The sequence below is a fragment of the Triticum dicoccoides genome, chromosome 4B (assembly GCF_002162155.2).
Source record: "Triticum dicoccoides isolate Atlit2015 ecotype Zavitan chromosome 4B, WEW_v2.0, whole genome shotgun sequence".
Lineage (NCBI taxonomy): Eukaryota > Viridiplantae > Streptophyta > Magnoliopsida > Poales > Poaceae > Triticum > Triticum dicoccoides.
Genome location: NC_041387.1, coordinates 49629035 through 49648423, shown reverse-complemented (window position 1 = coordinate 49648423; position 19389 = coordinate 49629035). Strand labels below are relative to the sequence as shown.

The 19389-nt window shown below is 41.7% G+C and overlaps 1 protein-coding gene across 1 annotated transcript; it reads left to right on the top strand.

The window, feature by feature from the left end:
- Nucleotides 1–2485: 2485 nt before the first annotated feature.
- On the top strand, nucleotides 2486–3593 carry LOC119294922 (glutathione S-transferase 1-like). Its single transcript, XM_037573217.1, has 3 exons — nucleotides 2486–2750; nucleotides 2828–2876; nucleotides 2985–3593. The coding sequence occupies exons 1-3, from the start codon at nucleotides 2601–2603 to the stop codon at nucleotides 3473–3475; spliced, it is 690 nt and encodes a 229-aa protein (XP_037429114.1). The 5' UTR covers nucleotides 2486–2600; the 3' UTR covers nucleotides 3476–3593.
- The last annotated feature ends 15796 nt before the right edge of the window (nucleotides 3594–19389 follow it).

The following is a 19389-nucleotide window of genomic DNA, read 5'->3' as shown; positions in this document are numbered from 1 at the left end:
ACTGCACACACAGAGAAAACGTGTCGCTCAAACAGCGTAGGACAAATTATAGATCTACAACAGCAGTGGAGGGGACATGAGATTGAACTGGAGTTTTCTAGAGAGAAGTACGTGTCGCGACCGGGCCCATCTTCCATAGTAAAAAAAACTGAAACTGATGTAAAAATTGTAACGTGGCAAATGAAGGAACCAGCTATGGACACGTACAATAAAAACACATGAAAGGAAACTGACTTGACATGACAGGAAACTGACGTGACCCTTCATGGGCATTCAATAGAAAGAAAGACGTGGTAAAAAAAACCCTGCAAGATGCTAGGTAGCTAAGAAGTAGGAACAGCAAGGAAAGCCCCAGCAACACGTGTCATTTTCTCAGGGGTGGTAAAAAAATTCTGAAAAAACCAGAAAATTCGAACCCTTACGGGCCTAGTATTCTTAGTGTGTCGCTTACCAATGGGCCAACTGCTAGCGACGTAATAATAGCATGCAAGTTGATTTTTTATAGAACATGCAAGGCGTTGGCAAGTTGGAAAATGATTTATCGCTGGCAAGCTTAACTCTCGGAACTTGTAGCATTCAACTGAATGAGAACAAAGATTAAAAAAAATACATTTCCATCGATACTGAAAAATTATTCAATTGAGTGACAATGAAAATTATATCGGAATGTACAATTACTTGTTGATTTTGAATTTGAGGCATTTTTCTATTTTTTAGTTAATAAGATATGCATATACCCACCCTTAGTGTTTTCGAGAAAACGAGAGGGCACATTCCTTCCTATGCTACCATCTGTCCCAAGCCTCGAATAAGTTATGCGGACATGATTATCTTCCCGCGTTGAAATATCGTGGCCTGGTAGAGCTAGCGAAGAATCTTCCATGTTGGAATATGTCGGCAGCTGGATAGCCGCCATGCATGGAAAATCTCTTTGACCTTTCCACTTGCTAAAGTGATACTGTATGTCGCCTACACTTGTTAAATCAATGGGCCAACTGCTAGCGACCTAATAATTGCAAGTTGATTTAGGCTGCTCATAATGGGAAGTATCATATACTAGTATCATGCATATGATACTAGTGTATAATACTACATCCATAGTGCATAGTATCATAGAGTAGTATCATAGGTGGTTTCATTTATTGTCATGTATGACACATAGTAGCATAACATTTATTATGTTACAGTATCTATCTATATTACTATAACCATCTCTATCTTCTTTAATTGCTTACCACATAAGCATGTTTGCGAGTCCGAAGTGCATGATACTACTTATGTTATCCCCACTATGACCATTTCTATCATCTTTAATCCACCTTAGGTATGTTCTGGACGTCGTAAAAATCACAGCCGTCCGCGATGTCGATGCAGGATAGGTGTAGCCGATCGTGGGTACGTGGTGCTGGCACCGATAGATATGCGGACGACAGACCAGCTAGCACGGGCCCAGGTGTCCATGGATCTTGGTCACCGTGGTGTGCATAGATTACACTGCCATACGCCATAGTCAGTGGAAGATAAAAAAAATTAATGAACAATGGAAGATAAATTAGTACGAGGAACTACATGCATAAAAGTAATGCATGCGTGAGAATATACCTCAACGATGAGATGGTGAAACCCCTGAAAGAAAATAAAGGATGGGATGATGAACCTCAAGTGTCGTCGTCTCCGGTCAGGCAAGACCGCAAGGGTTGCCATATGAAGTCATCTTGTTGTCGTCGTATATCGTAGCCGGTCATAGCCGCCGGCGGCGATGTTACACGAAGATGCACCGTGACCACATGAGGAGCAGATGAGACCTTTTATATTTTCCTTCAGCTATTGTCGTCGTGGTTGATGCTGGACCAGAAGCTGCTGCCGCCTCTCCTCGCTTTCGCTGTGTCCCCGCCAGTCCGCCACGGCTGCAGCCGCCCGGCATGTATCCAAGGATGGGATGGCAAGAAAAGTCAGGCTGCCTTTGTTGTCATCGCTGCCATCAGCGATCCACAATTTCTAGAACAAGGAATATGCCTAGGAGTCTAGATTTGTAATAACAGTATACATGTGCTTATCCCTAAAAATCCGGAACAACTTTTCAAAGTGCTCGTGATCTCTCCCGTGGGATAATTTAAGAGGGAGTATGCGATAAACTAACAAAGATGATTACAGTACTTACCCGGTTTAAATGATTTATTAAGAGCTCATTTGGCAGTCATCATTTCATATATTTTTTGGCAAAAATGAAATAAAGCAGATCTAGACACTACCTAAAAAGTCCTACAATATTCAGAGCGGTCAGTCCTGAAGCCTTGTTATTTCCTTGGGCCACGCGGGTGTGGTGCTCCTTGCTCTGTGTTTTTTCCCGATAAAAGAGAGCTTTTCTCTCTGATTTCTAGTAATTCTTTTGAAAGAAGATTTCCACTAATAGAAATCACCAGGTCTTACAAGATAAGCAAAAGGAGACCCTGCTCTGTGTATAAATGGAGATCAACATCCAAGGCCTCCTCCCACACACACACACACACACACACGCTACAGAGCAGAGCAGAGTCTTGCTCCAGTATCTGCCCTCTCCTGCCTGTAGAGCATCCATAACGTGAAGTTCACGGACAAACATGTCTCCGGTGAAGGTGTTCGGGCACCCGATGTTGACAAACGTCGCACGGGTGCTGCTCTTCCTGGAGGAGGTGGGCGCCAAGTACGAGCTCGTGCCCGTCGACTTCGTCGCCGGCGAGCACAAGAGGCCCCAACACGTCCAGCTAAACGTAAGCAGACGGCAATTCGTCGATGGGTCACCGTATCAGGTTCAGGTGATGATTTCTGACAGAGATGCTACTTGCAGCCGTTTGCGAAGATGCCTGGGTTCCAAGATGGCGATCTCGTCCTGTTCGGTGAGCCTTCTAACACATCAGTACACACGAATATACCTGTCTAGGAGTATCATGTTAAAAATCCATTGGTTGGTTTCTCTAATCTAACAAATCGATGAGTGAGTGCAGAGTCGCGCGCCATCGCGAAGTACATCCTCCGCAAGTACGGGGGGACAGCCGGCCTGGACCTCCTCGGAGAAAACAGCGGAATCGAAGAATTAGCAATGGTGGACGTGTGGACGGAGGTGGAGGCCCAGCAGTACTACCCGGCCATCTCGCCCGTGGTGTTCGAGTGCATCATCATTCCCTTCATCATCCCCGGCGGTGGCGCGGCGCCGAACCAGACCGTCGTGGACGAGAGCCTGGAGCGGCTGAGGGGTGTGCTGGGGATCTACGAGGCCCGACTGGAGAAGAGCAGGTACTTGGCCGGGGACTCCATCAGCTTCGCCGATCTGAACCACATCCCATTCACCTTCTACTTCATGACCACTCCGTACGCCAAGGTGTTTGATGAGTACCCCAAGGTGAAGGCCTGGTGGGAGATGCTCATGGCGAGACCGGCGGTGCAGAGGGTCTGCAAGCATATGCCTACCGAGTTTAAGCTACGTGCGCAGTACTAGATGTTTATGCACTCCGCGCGGGTGTGTGCCGTGCCGTGCTGGTGATGATCCCACTCAAGAGAAGAGACCTCCCTCCCGTGGGTGGGTGATCATCTGCCCGTCTACTTCCAGTATACCCTTTCAGTTTCAGCAGCACGAGGAGTCCGCTTGCGCTTCTGTTCGTGCGAGCCTGGATTCCTTGCTTTAATTTGTGCACTAGTAGTAAATAAACAACGGACTGGTCAATGCTGCTAATCCGTACGTCCTATATAGTAGTACCCCACTAGAGATCAGAATGGATCCAAAGCAAATATATATATATACTACATCTTGGATACGTGTGTGTGCATGGCTCTCTGGCCGTGAAATCCTAGGAAATACGCCAAACCACCTTTCAATCTGCGCATCCATCAATCTTGGCGTCTCTCCAGATTTCGTTTTCCAAACCGCCGACTTAGCAGTTTATTTATTTATTACAAGTCGCGATTGCCTGCCATTTTAATTTCGCTCCGGAAAAAGAATTAAAGGACGTGTTTCGGGTCCATACCAACGAACTGTTTAGAAGAAATTGAGAGAGAATTGAGAGAAAGTAAAATTGAACCAGCAGTCCAAATCTTTACTGATGATGTCTATTTATAGTGTTACAAGCGACGCGTGCAAACGACGCGACGGTTGCTATTAGCAGTTTATTTATTATAAGTTGCGATTGCCGTTTAATGTCGCTCCGGAAAGAGAATTAAAGGACGTGGTTCGGGTCCATACGAAACGAGCTGTTTAGAAGAAATCGAGAGAGGATCAAGAGAAAGTAAAAATGAACCAGCAGTCCAAATCTTTATTGGTGATGTCTATTTATATTGTTACAAGCGACGCGTGCAAACGACAAGACGGTTGCTATTAGCAGTTTATTTATTACAGGTTGTGATTGCCGTTTAATTTCCCTCCAGAAAGAGAATTAAAGGACGTGTTTCGGGTCCATACTGACGAATAGTTTCGAAGAAATCGAGAGAGGATCGAGAGAAAGTAAAAACACTAGTAGAAAACATGGCTTTGGTCTAGGCCAGGTAAGCCCATTAATCCCGGTTCACTCACGAACCGGAACCCATGGGGCATCGGTCCTGCTTTGTGAGGCCAGGGGGCGGCCGGGCCTCGGGGTCATTGGTCCCGGTTCGTCTGGCCCCTTTGGTCCCGGTTCCAGACACGAACCAGGACCAATGGGCCTCGCTCCTGGCCCATAAGCATTGATCCCGGTTGGTGACTGGAATCGGGACCAAATGAGGTCCTTTAGTCCTGGTTCTAGCCACAAACCGGTATTAAAGAGAAGCCTATATATAGTGCCCGCGCGCTCAGCTCAGCTCACTGCTCTGTTTTTTGGGAGAGGTGTGTGAGAGGTGTGTTGTGCTCTAGCTCACCTCCTTTGAACATGAGGTGTTCGATGAAATGCATGAGCCACACTTAAGCTTTCTCCTCTCGAAGCTCCTTGCCCAAGCTCCATTTTCCTCAAGATTTGTCTAGTTTTGGTGATCCGTCCTGTCCCGTCCCCGTCACCATCGTTGATCGCCCGCGCCGATCTCGTCGCTGGCACCACCGTGGTTAGCCTCTTCTTCTTATCTTCTTTTTAAAAGAAAAAAGTTCTTGTATGATTTAGATAGATACTTGTGTAATTTTCTTACTTTTATTATTGTTTGTTATTATATAGTGCGATGGTTTTGGTATCCGCCTCCGTCGGCCCTCGTCCTGACTATGATTCGGATGTGTTATATTATCTTTTATAACTATTTATTTCATTTAGTGTTTATGACAACTATGTTGACCAACGTGACATAGATTTTTTTATCTAGGAGGTATGTGAACCGAAAATTCTAACCGACCCTATTGTCGAGAGGTTAACTTTAGTTGAAGAAGAAAACAATTACTTGAAGGAAAATTTTTAAAAATGAGAAGGAGAAGATGATATGGGAGTTGCATGTTGCGGATGTCGTCGATAATCACAAGATCAAGATGGATGCAATGCGCTTGAAGATTAGAAAGATTAGAAAATATGTCATTCATACTGAGGCTTGGTATCATTATGCCGTTGGATCAATTGTTATCTTAGTTGCGATTATGATCGCATTTATTGTTGCATTGAAATGTTTTAGATAGTTTCAATGTATGGTTTAATTATATGCTCTGGAGAGCTATATGTTGTTCAATGAGAACTATGTATGTATTTTGGTTTTAATGTGATGATGGACTTCTATTAATTTGGTCACTTCTGTCTTCATGATGTCCTGTAGTGGTTTTTGACACACTTAATTATATATAATGCACGCAGTTGAATCGGCAATGAATGTACGGTAACAGACGCACCTCTGAGTATATTAAGGGCGTGCATAATTTTCTTGAAGTGGCTGAGGCAAACAAATAGAATGGTTTTATGTGTTGTCCATGCCCTATATGTGGGAATACGAAGTCTTACTCTTACCGGAAAATTCTTCACACCCACCTGCTTATGAAGGGTTTCATGCCACACTATAATGTTTGGACCAAACACGGAGAAAGAGGAGTTATGATGGAAGACAACGAAGAAGAGGAGGATGATGACAACTATGTGCCCCTAAATATGGTGATGCTGCAATAGGGGAAGCTGATGAAGATCGAGAGGAACCAGATGATGTGCCCGATGATGATCTTTGATGGGACATTGTTGATGCAAAGAGACAATGCGAAAGTGAAAAGGAGAAGTTGAAGTTCGATCGCATGTTAGAGGATCACAAAAAAGGTTGTACCCCAATTGCGAAGGTGGCAACACAAAGCTCGGTACCCCACTAGAATTGCTATAGTGGAAGGCAGAGAATGGTGTACCTGACAAAGGATTTGAGAAGCTATTGAAAATATTAAAGAAGAAGCTTCTAAAGGATAACGAATTTCCCGACAGTACATACGCATCAAAGAAGATTGTACGCCCTCTAGGATTGGGGGTGCATAAGATAGATGCATGCCCTAATGACCGGATCCTCTACCGCGGTGCGCACGAGGATTTAAACGCATGCCCGGTATGCTATGCATTGCGGTATAAGATCAGACGAGATGACTCTGGTGATGTTGATGGCGAGCGCCCCAGGAAGAGGGTTCCTGCCAAGGTGATGTGGTATGCTCCTATAATACCATGGTTGAAACGTTTGTTTAGAAACAAAGAGCGTGCCAAGTTAACTCGATGGCACCAAGAAGACCATAAGAAATATGGGAAGTTGAGAGCACCCGCTGACGGGCCGCAGTGGAGAAAAATCAACAGAAAGTGGGGGGACTTTACAGGTGACGCATGGAACGTATGGTTTGGTTTAAGTGTAGATGACATTAATCCTTTTGGGGAGCAGAGCAGCAATCATAGCACCTGGCCCGTGACTCTATATATCTACAACCTTCCACCTTGGATGTGCCTGAAGCGAAAGTTCATTATGATGCTAGTTCTCATCCAAGGCCCTAAGCAACCCGGTAACGACATTGATGTGTACCTAAGGCCATTAGTTGACAACTGTGTAATGGAAATGGTGTATGTGTGTGAGATGAGCACAAACACCAGGAATTTGACCTACTGCATTGTTGTTTGTAACCACCAATGATTGGCCTGCTCTCAGTAACCTTTCAGGACAGACAAACAAGGGTACCATGCATGCACGCACTGTTTAGATGACACCAAAAGTATATATTTGGAAAAATGCAGGAAGAATGTGTATCTGGGCCATCGTCAATTTCTTCTGACCAGCCATCAATGTAGAAAGAAAGGCAAGCATTTCAAAGGCGAGGCAGATCACCGGAAGAACCCCGCCATCTGTACTGGTGATCACATACTTGCTATGGTCAATGATTTACATGTAATCTTTGGAAAGGGTCCCGGCGGACTATCTGTTCCGAATGACGTTGAGGGATGCGCACCCATGTGGAAGAAGAAATCTATATTTTGGGACCTACCCTATTGGAAAGACCTAGAGGTCCGCTCTGCAATCGACGTGATGCACGTGACAAAGAATATTTGCGTGAACCTGCTAGGCTTCTTGGGCGTGTATGGGAAGACAAAAGAAACAACGGAGGCACGACAGGACCAACAACATGTGCACAAAAAATACGGCATGCCTCCAAAGCAATATGAAGGTACTGCCAGCTACGCTCTTACCAAAGAAGAGAAGGAAATCTTCTTTGAATGTCTGCTCAGTATGAAGGTCCTGTCTGGCTTCTCGTCGAATATAAATGGAACAATAAATATGGCAGAGAAAAAGTTTGAGAACCTAAAGTCTCATGACTGTCATGTGATTATGACGCAACTACTTCCAGTTGCATTAAGGGGGCTTCTACCGGAAAACATTCGATTAGCCATTGTGAAGCTATGTGCATTCCTCAATGCAATCTCTCAGAAGGTGATCAATCCAGAAATCCTACCAAGGTTAAGGAGTGATGTGGCGCAATGACTTGTTAGTTTCGAGCTGGTGTTCTCACCATCCTTCTTCAATATCATGACGCACGTCCTAGTTCATCTAGTCGACGAGATTGTCATTCTGGGCCCTGTATTTCTACACAATATGTTCCCCTTTGAGAGGTTCACTGGAGTCCTAATAAAATATGTTCATAACTGCGCTAGGCCAGAAGGAAGCATCTCCGTGGGCCATCAAACAGAGGTTGTCATTGGGTTTTGTGTTGACTTCATTCCTGACCTTAAGAAGATTGGTCTCCCTCAATCGCGGTATGAGGGAAGACTGGCTGGAAAAGGCACGCTAGGAGCAGACTCAATAATATGTAGGGACGTGCATTCTTGGTCTCAAGCACAATACACAGTTCTATAGAATTCTACCTTAGTGACCCCGTATGTCGATGAACACAAGAATATTCTGCGCTCCAAACACCCGGAGCAGTGTGACGATTGGATTACATGTGAACACGTCAGGACTTTCGGCAGTTGGGTGCGAACACGTCTCATGGGTGACAACACTATTTCTGATGAGTTGTACTCATTGGCCAGGGGACCATCTTCGACTGTATTTACTTACAAAGAGTATGAGATAAATGGGAATACATTTTACACGATCGCCCAAGATCAAATGAGCACCAACCAAAACAGTGGTGTCTGCTTTGATGCAGCAACCAAGAGGGGAAAGGACACATATTATGGTTACATAGTGGACATATGGGAACTTGACTATGGACATGATTTTAAGGTCCCTTTGTTTCAATGCAAATGGGTCAATCGGCCAGGAGGCGGGGTACAGGTAGACCCAAAGTACGGAATGACAACAGTGGATTTGAACAATCTTGGGTACACAGACGAACCATTCGTCCTAGTCAATGATGTGGCGCAGGTTTTCTATGTGAAGGACATGTCTACCAAACCGAGAAAAAGAAAAGATAAGGAAGTGAATACATCATATGATGAGCCAAAGCGCCACATAGTTCTTTCAGGAAAAAGAGACATCATGGGATTGGAGGGCAAGACGGACATGTCTGAAGATTATGAAAAGTTTCATTCCAATTCCTCCCTTCAAAGTCAAGGCTGGCCCAAGCTCCCTGTTAAATGATGAAGATTATCCATGGTTATGACACAATAACCAAAGGACACAAGCGAAGAAAAAGTGAAGACTTTCTCTCCACAACTATTATGATGATGCCTTTGATCTAGAATATCACTACAGTTACATGTGAAGAAATGAAATGCCTTTTGTAACAGATGAGTTTTCGTATGAAACCCTGATACTTCAAAAGAGATTGTCCGTTTTGTACACGAAGTGCATCCAGTTTTTGCGGTAACCCTCTCAACTTTTTATAACATGCGAACTTTCAACCTTTTAGAGTTCATTTGTAGTGCTTTTCAATTTCAGGGTCATTTAGCTTTAAAAAAATCAGTAAATGCATGAAAAATACCATATGAAGTCAGAAAGGGTTGAAAATTGATGATGTGGCTTTGAATGGTTCATTTTGAACACACAAAAAATCTGGAGTTCAAATAATAAAATACCTTTGTAATAGATCAGTTTTCGTCCGAAACCTTGATACTTCGAAAGAGATTGTCCATTTTGTACACGAAGTGCATCCAATTTTTGCTGTAACCCTCTCAACTTTTTATAACATGCTATGTGGGTGAAATGATGATATCATGCCAACTTTCAACCTTTTCAGTTCAAATTTGGGGTCATTTAGCTCAAAAAAAATCAGTAAATGCATGAAAAATACCAAATGAAGTCACAAAGGGTTGAAAATTGATGATGTGGCTTTGAATGGTGCATTTTGAACACACAAAAAGTCTGGAGTTCAAATAAGTTCAAAAAATGAAATCCCTTTGTAACAGATGAGTTTTCGTCTGAAACCCTGATACTTCGAAAGAGATTGTCCATTTTGTACACGAAGTGCATCCACTTTTTGCCGTAACCCTCTCAACTTTTTAGCACATGCTATGTGGGTGAAATGATGATACCATGCCAACTTTCAACCTTTTCAAAGTTCATTGTAGTGATTTTCAATTTCAGGGTCATTTAGCTAAAAGAATGAACTAATAGCAAAAAGAATGAACTAAAAATAGTCAATAAAAATATTCTGTTATGGTCAACTAAAACAAAACTATAATATTCTTCAATAACAAAAAGAATCAACTAAAAAGCTTTTATAAAACTTTATAGCAAAAGGAATCAACTAAAAAGCTTTTATAAACCCCTAGTATTTTTAAAACTAAAATTATATAAAATTTATGCAACTAAAATTATCAAAGCATTTTCTGTTCAAAACAATAATAGCAAAAAGAATTTTCATAAAGAAATTTTTTGTTAGAAACTTTAATAGCAAACTAAAATAACCAAATCTGTCTTTGATTAAAGTAGACATTTAAAATAACCTAAAAATTACCAAATTGAATATAATGATAAAACACAGTAATATTAAATAGGAGGAAAAAGAATCACTCAAAAATCTATTTTTATAGTAAAGTTATTCACAAACTAGTGATTCACACAAATTTCAAAAAATTCAAATTTCAACTATTCAAATTTGGAAACTAATGGTACTATCAGAAAGTTTATAATTTTTGTGACCTAAAAGTAAAAATAATCACTGAAAAACTGTCAGTAGAAACAAAAAATAAATAAAGAAAATATAAAACAAAAAACTAAAGAAAAAAATTCACCTACTCAGCCACCACAACCTGAATACGACTAGAAATCCAACTAGTGTGTTGGGCCAAGATTCAGGCCCGCTGAAGGCCCAGTAGGTCCATAGGCAGATAGACAAGTTTAGGCCAATAGGCCTGCAGTTGAGACGAGCTTGAAGTGGCTGGCGCAACGGCGCTTATAAACCACTCCGAGCCCCTCTGAGCAAGCAAAGTGGGACTAAAGTTTTGGCTGCCGTGATACGTCTCCAACGTATCTATAATTTGTGAAGTATTCATGCTATTATATTATCTATTTTAGATGTTTAATGGGCTTTATTATAGACTTTTATATTATTTTTGGGACTAACCTATTAACCCGAGGCCCAACCCATATTGCTGTTTTTTTTGCCTATTTCAGTGTTTCGCAGAAAAGGAATATCAAAGGGAGTCCAAATGGAATGAAACCTTTGCGAGAGTTATTTTTGGAACAGAAGCAATCCAGGAGACTTGGAGTAGACGTCAGGGAAGCTTCGAGGTGGCCACGAGGCAGGGAGGCGCGCCCTACCCCCCTGGGCGCGCCCCCACCCTCGTGGGCCCCTCATGGCTCCCCTAACTGACTTCTTTCGCCTATATATGTCCATATACCCTAAAAACATTGGCGAGCACAATAGATCGGGAGTTCCGCCGCTGCAAGCCTCTGTAGCCACCAAAAACCAATCGGGACCCTATTCTGGCACCCTGCCGGAGGGGGGATCCCTCACTGGTGGCCATCTTCATCATCCCGGCGATCTCCATGACGAGGAGGGACTAGTTCATCCTCGGGGCTGAGGGTATGTACCAATAGCTATGTGTTTGATCTCTCTCTCTCTCTCGTGTTCTTGATTTGGCACGATCTTGATGTATCGTGAGCTTTGTTATTATATTTGGATCTTATGATGTTTCTCCCCCTCTACTCTCTTGTAATGGATTGAGTTTTCCCTTTGAAGTTATCTTATCGGATTGAGTCTTTAAGGCTTTGAGAACACTTGATGTATGTTTTGCGGTGCTTATCTATGGTGACAATGGGATATTCACGTGATCTACTTGATGTATGTTTTGGTGATCAACTTGCGGGTTCAGTGACCTTGTGAACTTATGCATAGGGGTTGGCACATGTTTTCGTCTCGACTCTTTGGTAGAAACTTTGGGGCACTCTTTGAAGTACTTTGTGTTGGTTGAATAGATGAATCTGAGATTGTGTGATGCATATCGTATACTCATGCCCACGGATACTTGAGGTGACAATGGATTATCTAGGTGACATTAGGGTTTTGGTTGATTTGTGTCTTAAGGTGTTATTCTAGTATGAACTCTATGATAGATCGAACGAAAAGAATAGCTTCGTGTTATTTTACTACGTACTCTTGAATAGATAGATTAGAAAGGATAACTTTGAGGTGGTTTCGTACCCTACAATAATGTCTCCATATGTTCTCCGCTATTAGTGACTTTGGAGTGACTCTTTGTTGCATGTCGAGGGATAGTTATATGATTCAATTATGTTATTATTGTTGAGAGAACTTGCACTAGTGAAAGTATGAACCTTAGGCCTTGTTTCCTACCATTGAAATACCGTTTATGCTCACTTTTGCTACTTGTTACCTTGTTGTTTTTATAATTTCAGATTACAAATACCTTTATCTACCATCCATATTGCACTTGTATCACCATCTCTTCGCCGAACTAGTGCACCTATACAATTTACCATTGTATTGGGTGTGTTGGGGACACAAGAGACTCTTTGTTATTTGGTTGCAGGGTTGTTTGAGAGAGACCATCTGCACTTGGAGGCCCAACAACGTCTACAAGAAGAAGGTTGTGTAGTAGACATCAAGCTCTTTTCTGGCGCCGTTGTCGGGGAGGTGAGTGCTTGAAGGTATATCTTTAGATCTTGCAATCGAATCTTATTGTTTCTTGTTTTATCACTAGTTTAGTCTATAAAAGAAAACTACAAAAAATGGAATTGAGTTTTTCTCATACGCTTCATCTTTTTAATATCTTTCGTGAAAATGATGGAAAGGAAAATTGTGCTCAAGTGCTAGAAGAAGAAATCTATAAAATATTTGGCACTAAATCTTTGAATGATGAGCATGATTGCAATTTTATTAGTATGAATTCTTTGAGTACCCATGATTCTAATGATATTCAAAGCCACAAGCTTGGGGATGCTATGTTTGATGAATATGATATTTTTTGTCCCCCAAGTTTTGATGAGCAAATTTATTATGATGAAAGCATGCCTCCTATCTATGATGATTATTGTGATGACATGTATGCTATAAATAATAATGATAACCATGACACTTGCCATTATGCCTCACATGATAATTATTTTGTTGAGTTTGCTCCCCCTCCTATTCATGAGAAGAAATTTGCTTATGTGGAGAGTAGTAAATTTTCTATGCAAGTAGATCATGAAAAGAATACTTTATGTGCTGGTTATATTGTTGAATTCATTCATGATGCTACTGAAAATTATTATGAGGGAGGAACATATGCTTGTAGGAATTGCAATAATATCAAGTTTCCTCTTTATGTGCTTGAAATCTTGAAGTTATGCTTGTTTTGCCTTCCTATGCTAGTTGATTATTGTTCCCATAAGTTGTTTTCTCACAAAATCCCTATGCATAGGAAGTGGGTTAGACTTAAATATGATAGTCACATTCTTCATGATGCTCTCTTTATGTTTCAATTCTTATCTTTTATGTGAGCATCATTGAAATCATCATGCCTAGCTAGCGGCGTTAAACATTAGCGCTTGTTGGGAGGCAACCCAATTTTATTTTTGTTCTTTGCTTTTTGTTCATGTTTAGTAATAAATAATTCATCTAGCCTCTGGTTATATGTGGTTTTATGTTTTAATTAGTGCTTGTGCCAAGTGGAACCTTTGGGAAGACTTGGGTGAAGTCTACGTGATCTTGCTGTAAAAAACAGAAAGTTTTGCGCTCACGAGATTAGCTGCCATTTTTTACTGGAGAGTGATTTTATGTTGATTCTTTTTGAAGATTATTAATAGAAAAATTCCACAGGTCCACCAATTTATTTAAATTTTTTTGGAGTGACAGAAGTATTCGAATGATACATATTACTAGAGACTGTTCTGTTTTTGACAGAATCTGTTTTCATTGTGTTGTTTGCTTATTTTGATGAATCTATGAGTAGTATCGGAAGGTATGAATCATAGAGAAGTTGTAATACAGTAGGTTTAACACTAATATAAATAAATAATGAGTTCATTACAGTACCTTAAAGTGGTGGTTTGTTTTCTTGTATTAACGGAGCTTACGAGTTTTGTGTTGAGTTTTGTGTTGTGAAGTTTTCAAGTTTTGGGTAAAGACTCGATGGACTATGGAATAAGGAGTGGAAAGAGCCTAAGCTTGGGTATTCCCAAGGCACCCAAGGTAATATACAAGGACAACCAAGAGCCTAAGCTTGGGGATGCCCCGGAAGGCATCCCCTCTTTCGCCTTCGTTCATCGGTAACTTTACTTGGAGCTATATTTTTATTCACCACATGATATGTGTTTTGCTTGGAGAATCATTTTATTTTGTTAGTGTTTGATTTCTGTTATTTAGAATAATGTTTGCATCTATATTTTCAATAAAAATGTCAAGGATAGCCTTTACCATGCTTATCTTGCAAGTATACATGTTGTTGTTTCAAAACAGAAAGTTTACCGCTGTTGCAAAAATTCCCTAGAAAAGTCAGAGAATGATATAATATTGAACTTTTTTAATATTGAGCTCTGATAAATCTTATACGGTGTTGTATTTTTCTCATAATTTTTGGAGTTAGGTAAGTATGATGAATCTTGCATTCTTTACAGACTATACTGTTTTGGCAGATTGCTATTACGTTTGCATTGTTTGCATATGTTTGTTTGTTTAATGATTATATTTGAGGACATGAGTATTAAATATGCAGAGGAATTTACTATGCAATGTTGAATAATAATTTTAGTGATTTGTTACAGTAGAGAATGATAAGGTTTTTGCATTGGTTTATACTAACTTATCTCTCGAGTTCTTGTCAAGATTTGTGTGGATGAAGTTTTTGAGATTTAGGAAACCGTGATATGAAAGGAATTAAGGAGACACAAAAGCTCAAGCTTGGGGATGCCCAAGGCACCCCAAGATAATATTTCAAGAAGTCTCAAGCATCTAAGCTTGGGGATGCCCCGGTAGGCATCCCACCTTTCTTGTTTAACAATTACCGGTTAGTATCGGTTGAACCTAAGTTTTTGCTTCTTCACATGATGTGTGCTATCCTTGAAATGTCATTTTGTTTTGTTTTGCTTGCTGCTTGAATAAAATACATTAGATCTGCAATTCTTAAATGAGAGAGAGTCCTCACATAGCTAAATAATTATTTAACTACTCATTGATCTTCACTTATATCTTTTTGGAGTAGTTTGTCATTTACTCATGTGCTTCACTTATATCCTATGAGTAAATGGTTGAATGATTTGAATATCATAAATCTGAAATTATATTTGTTTCATATGCTTATCCCATGGGGAGTAATGACTTCACGTATAAGAAGTAGAGGTTGTAAATTTTTTGGAGGTTAGCAAACATTGTATTGGTCGTTTGAACAATTCATGAAAGAATATTGAAGGAAGAGAGATTTAACATATAAATATACTATCATGGACATCTTTTGTAATTGTGAGCACTCATTAAAATATGACATGCTAAAGAGTTGATGTTGGACAAGGAAGACAACTTAATGGGTTATGTTTTCCTATATGCGAAAAGTTATATTGTCTTGGATCATCCAACATGCTGAGCTTGCCTTTCTGTCTCATGCTAGCCAAATTCTTTGCACCAAGTAGAAATACTACTTGTGCTTCCAAACATCCTTTAAACCAGTTTTGCCATGAGAGTCCACCGTACCTACCTATGGATTGAATAAGATCCTTCAAGTAAGTTGTCATCGGTGCATGCAATAAAAATTGCTCTCTAAATATGTATGATCTATTAGTGCAAAGAAAATAAGCTTTATACGAACTTGTGATAGGGAAGAAATAAAAGAGACAGACTGCATAATAAAGGTCTTTATCACAAGCGACAATATAAAGTGACGTTCTTTTGCATTAAGATTTTGTGCATCCAACCATAAAAGCGCATGACAACCTCTGCTTCCCTCTGCGAAGGGCCTATCTTTTACTTTTATCTTCTACCCTTATACAAGAGTATGGTCATCATCACCTTTCCTTTTTACACTTTTTTCCTTTGGCAAGCACTTTGTGTTGGGGTGATCCATATATATATATATATATATATATATATATATATATATATATATATATATCGACTTGGATGTAGGCGTTCATAAATTATTATTGTTGACATTACCCTTGAGGTAAAAGGTTGGGAGGCGAAACTATAAGCCCCTATCTTTCTATGTGTTTGACTAAAACTTTGGACCCATAAATATCATGTAAGTGTTAGCAATTGTGAAAGACTAAATGATAGTTGAGTATGTGGAGTTTGCTAAATTAAAGCTCTGACATAGACCCTTCCTGAAAATAAGATGAATTGCAATTGTTTGATGACTGAGAATGAAGTTTGCTAGTTTTCAAGAAAGTTTATGGTCTATGCTTTAACATGTGAATAGCTTGTTACTTGATCTTTTATGAGATGAGCTACTGTTATGACATATAATGATGCTAGAAAAGGTGATTGAAATTATCATTGATCAAACTTGTGCACCTGCTAGCAATCACACTTCATAAATTCTTTCTTTTATCATTTACCTACTCGAGAACGACCAAGAATTAAGCTTGGGGATGCTGATACGTCTCCAACATATCTATAATTTATGAAGTATTCATACTATTATATTATCTGTTTTAGATGTTTAATGGGCTTTATTATACACTTTTATATTATTTTTGGGACTAACCTATTAACCGGAGGCCCAGCCCATATTGCTGTTTTTTTGCCTATTTTAGTGTTCCGCAGAAAAGACATATCAAACGGAGTCCAAACGGAAAAAAACCTTCGGGAGAGTTAATTTTGGAACGGAAGCAATCCAGGAGACTTGGAGTAGACGTGAGGGAAGCTTCGAGGTGGCCACGAGGCAGGGAGGCGCGCCCTACCCCCTGGGCGCGCCCCCACCCTCATGTGCCCCTCGTGGCTCCCCTGACCGACTTCTTTTGCCTATATATGTCCATATACCCTAAAAACATCGGTGAGCACAATAGATCGGGAGTTCCGCTGCCGCAAGCCTCTGTAGCCACCAAAAACCAATCGGGACCCTATTCCGGCACCCTACCGGAGGGGGGATCGCTCACCGGTGGCCATCTTCATCATCCCAGCGATCTCCATGACGGGGAGGGAGTAGTTCACCCTCGGGGCTGAGGGTATGTACGAGTAGCTATGTGTTTGATCTCTCTCTCTCGTGTTCTTGATTTGGCACGATCTTGATGTATCGCGAGCTTTGCTATTATAGTTGGATCTTATGATGTTTCTCCCCCTCTACTCTCTTGTAATGGATTGAGTTTTCCTTTTGAAGTTATCTTATCGGATTGAGTCTTTAAGGATTTGAGAACACTTGATGTATGTCTTGCCGTGCTTATCTGTGGTGACAATGGGATATTCACGTGATCTACTTGATGTATGTTTTGGTGATCAACTTGCGGGTTCAGTGACCTTGTGAACTTATGCATAGGGGTTGGCACACGTTTTCGTCTTGACTCTTTGGTAGAAACTTTGGGGCACTCTTTGAAGTACTTTGTGTTGGTTGAATAGATGAATCTGAGATTGTGTGATGCATATCGTATACTCATGCCCACGGATACTTGAGGTGACAATGGAGTATCTAGGTGACATTAGGGTTTTGGTTGATTTGTGTCTTAAGGTGTTATTCTAGTATGAACTCTATGATAGATCGAACGAAAATAATAGCTTCGTGTTATTTTACTACGGACTCTTGAATAGATAGATCAGAAAGGATAACTTTGAGGTGGTTTCGTACCCTACAATAATCTCTTTGTTTGTTCTCCGCTATTAGTGACTTTGGAGTGATTCTTTGTTGCATGTTGAGGGATAGTTATATGATTCAATTATGTTATTATTGTTGAGAGAACTTGCAGTAGTAAAAGTATGAACCTTAGGCCTTGTTTCCTACCATTGCAATACTGTTTACGCTCACTTTTGCCACTTGTTACCTTGCTGTTTTTATAATTTCAGATTACAAATACCTTTATCTACCATCCATATTGCACTTGTATCACCATCTCTTCGCCGAACTAGTGCACCTATACAATTTACCATTGTATTGGGTGTGTTGGGGACACAAGAGACTCTTTGTTATTTGGTTTGCAGGGTTGTTTGAGAGAGACCATCTTCCTCCTACGCCTCCCACGGATTGATAAACCTTAGGTCATCCACTTGAGGGAAATTTGCTACTGTCCTACAAACCTCTGCACTTGGAGGCCCAACAACGTCTACAAGAAGAAGGTTGTGTAGTAGACATCACGCCGCAATAGCAGCCCCCTTTGGTCCGGTTTGTGCCACCAACCGGGACCAACACCCACCTTTGGTCCCAGTTGGTGGCGCAAACCAGGACAAATATCCACCTTTGTCCAAGTTCGTGCCACCAACCGAGACTAAAGCTCTTTGCTTCCCGCCTTTGGGCTGCTGAAAAGAGACCTTTGGTCCCGGCTGGTGGCACAAACCGGGACCAAAGGGGGGCATTGGTCCTGGTTCCTGCCTCAAACCGAGACTAAAGGCATTGCTACATAAGAAACACTTAGCAAAAATTCAAAGTTTCATCGCTAGTTCCCCCCGATGACGCCGAGCTCATCGCCGCCGCCAGGCTGCCCCGACGCCGTCCGCCGCCCCTGCCGTCACCGTCAACGTCACCCGTGCTGCGTCATCGCCTTCGTCGTCGCCGTTGTCTTCCTCGAGCCCGCACCCCTTCCCCCGCCCCTGCTGCCCCACTCCCGAGCACGCCCGGTCGCGCGCGCGCCTGCCCCGGCCCGTCCCCACCATCGTTGTCGCCCGTACGTGCCCTGTCGTCATTGCCGCCATTGTCGTCCCCGAGCCCGCGCCCCTGCCCCTACCTCCAAGCACGCCCGGCCGCGCACGCCCCTTCCCCGGCCCGCCCCCCACTGTCAGTCAAAATCAGCAGATCTCGGGTAGGGGGTCCCGAACTATGCGTCTAAGGCTAATGGTAACATGAGGCGGGGGACACAATGTTTACCCAGGTTCGTGCCCTCTCTAGGGAGGTAATACCCTACTTCCTGCTTGATTGATCTTGATGAATATGAGTATTACAAGAGTTGATCTACCACGAGATCGTAATGGCTAAACCCTAGAAGTCTAGCCTATGAGGTTATGATTGTTGTGGCTAAAACCTAGAAGTCTAAACCCTCTGGTTTATATAGACACCGGGGAGGCTGGGGTTGTACAAAGTTGGTTACAAAGAAAGGAATCTACATAACCGAATCGGCGAGCTTGCCTTCCACGCAAAGGAGAGTCACATCCAAACACGGGACGGAATCTTCTATCTTGTATCTTCATAGTCCAATAGTCCGACCAAAGTATATAGTCCGGTTGTCCGAGGACCCCTTAGTCCAGGATTCCCTTAGTAGCCCCTGAACTAGGCTTCAATGACAATGAGTCCGGTGCGCAGATTGTCTTCGGCATTGCAGGGCGGGTTCCTTCTTCGAATACTCCAACATAGTCTTCCGAACATAAAAGACGTGTCCGATTCTGCAAAATAAGTACCACACAAAATCATAGAGAGTATAATATTTCACGAGTCCAATCCGCTGACAACT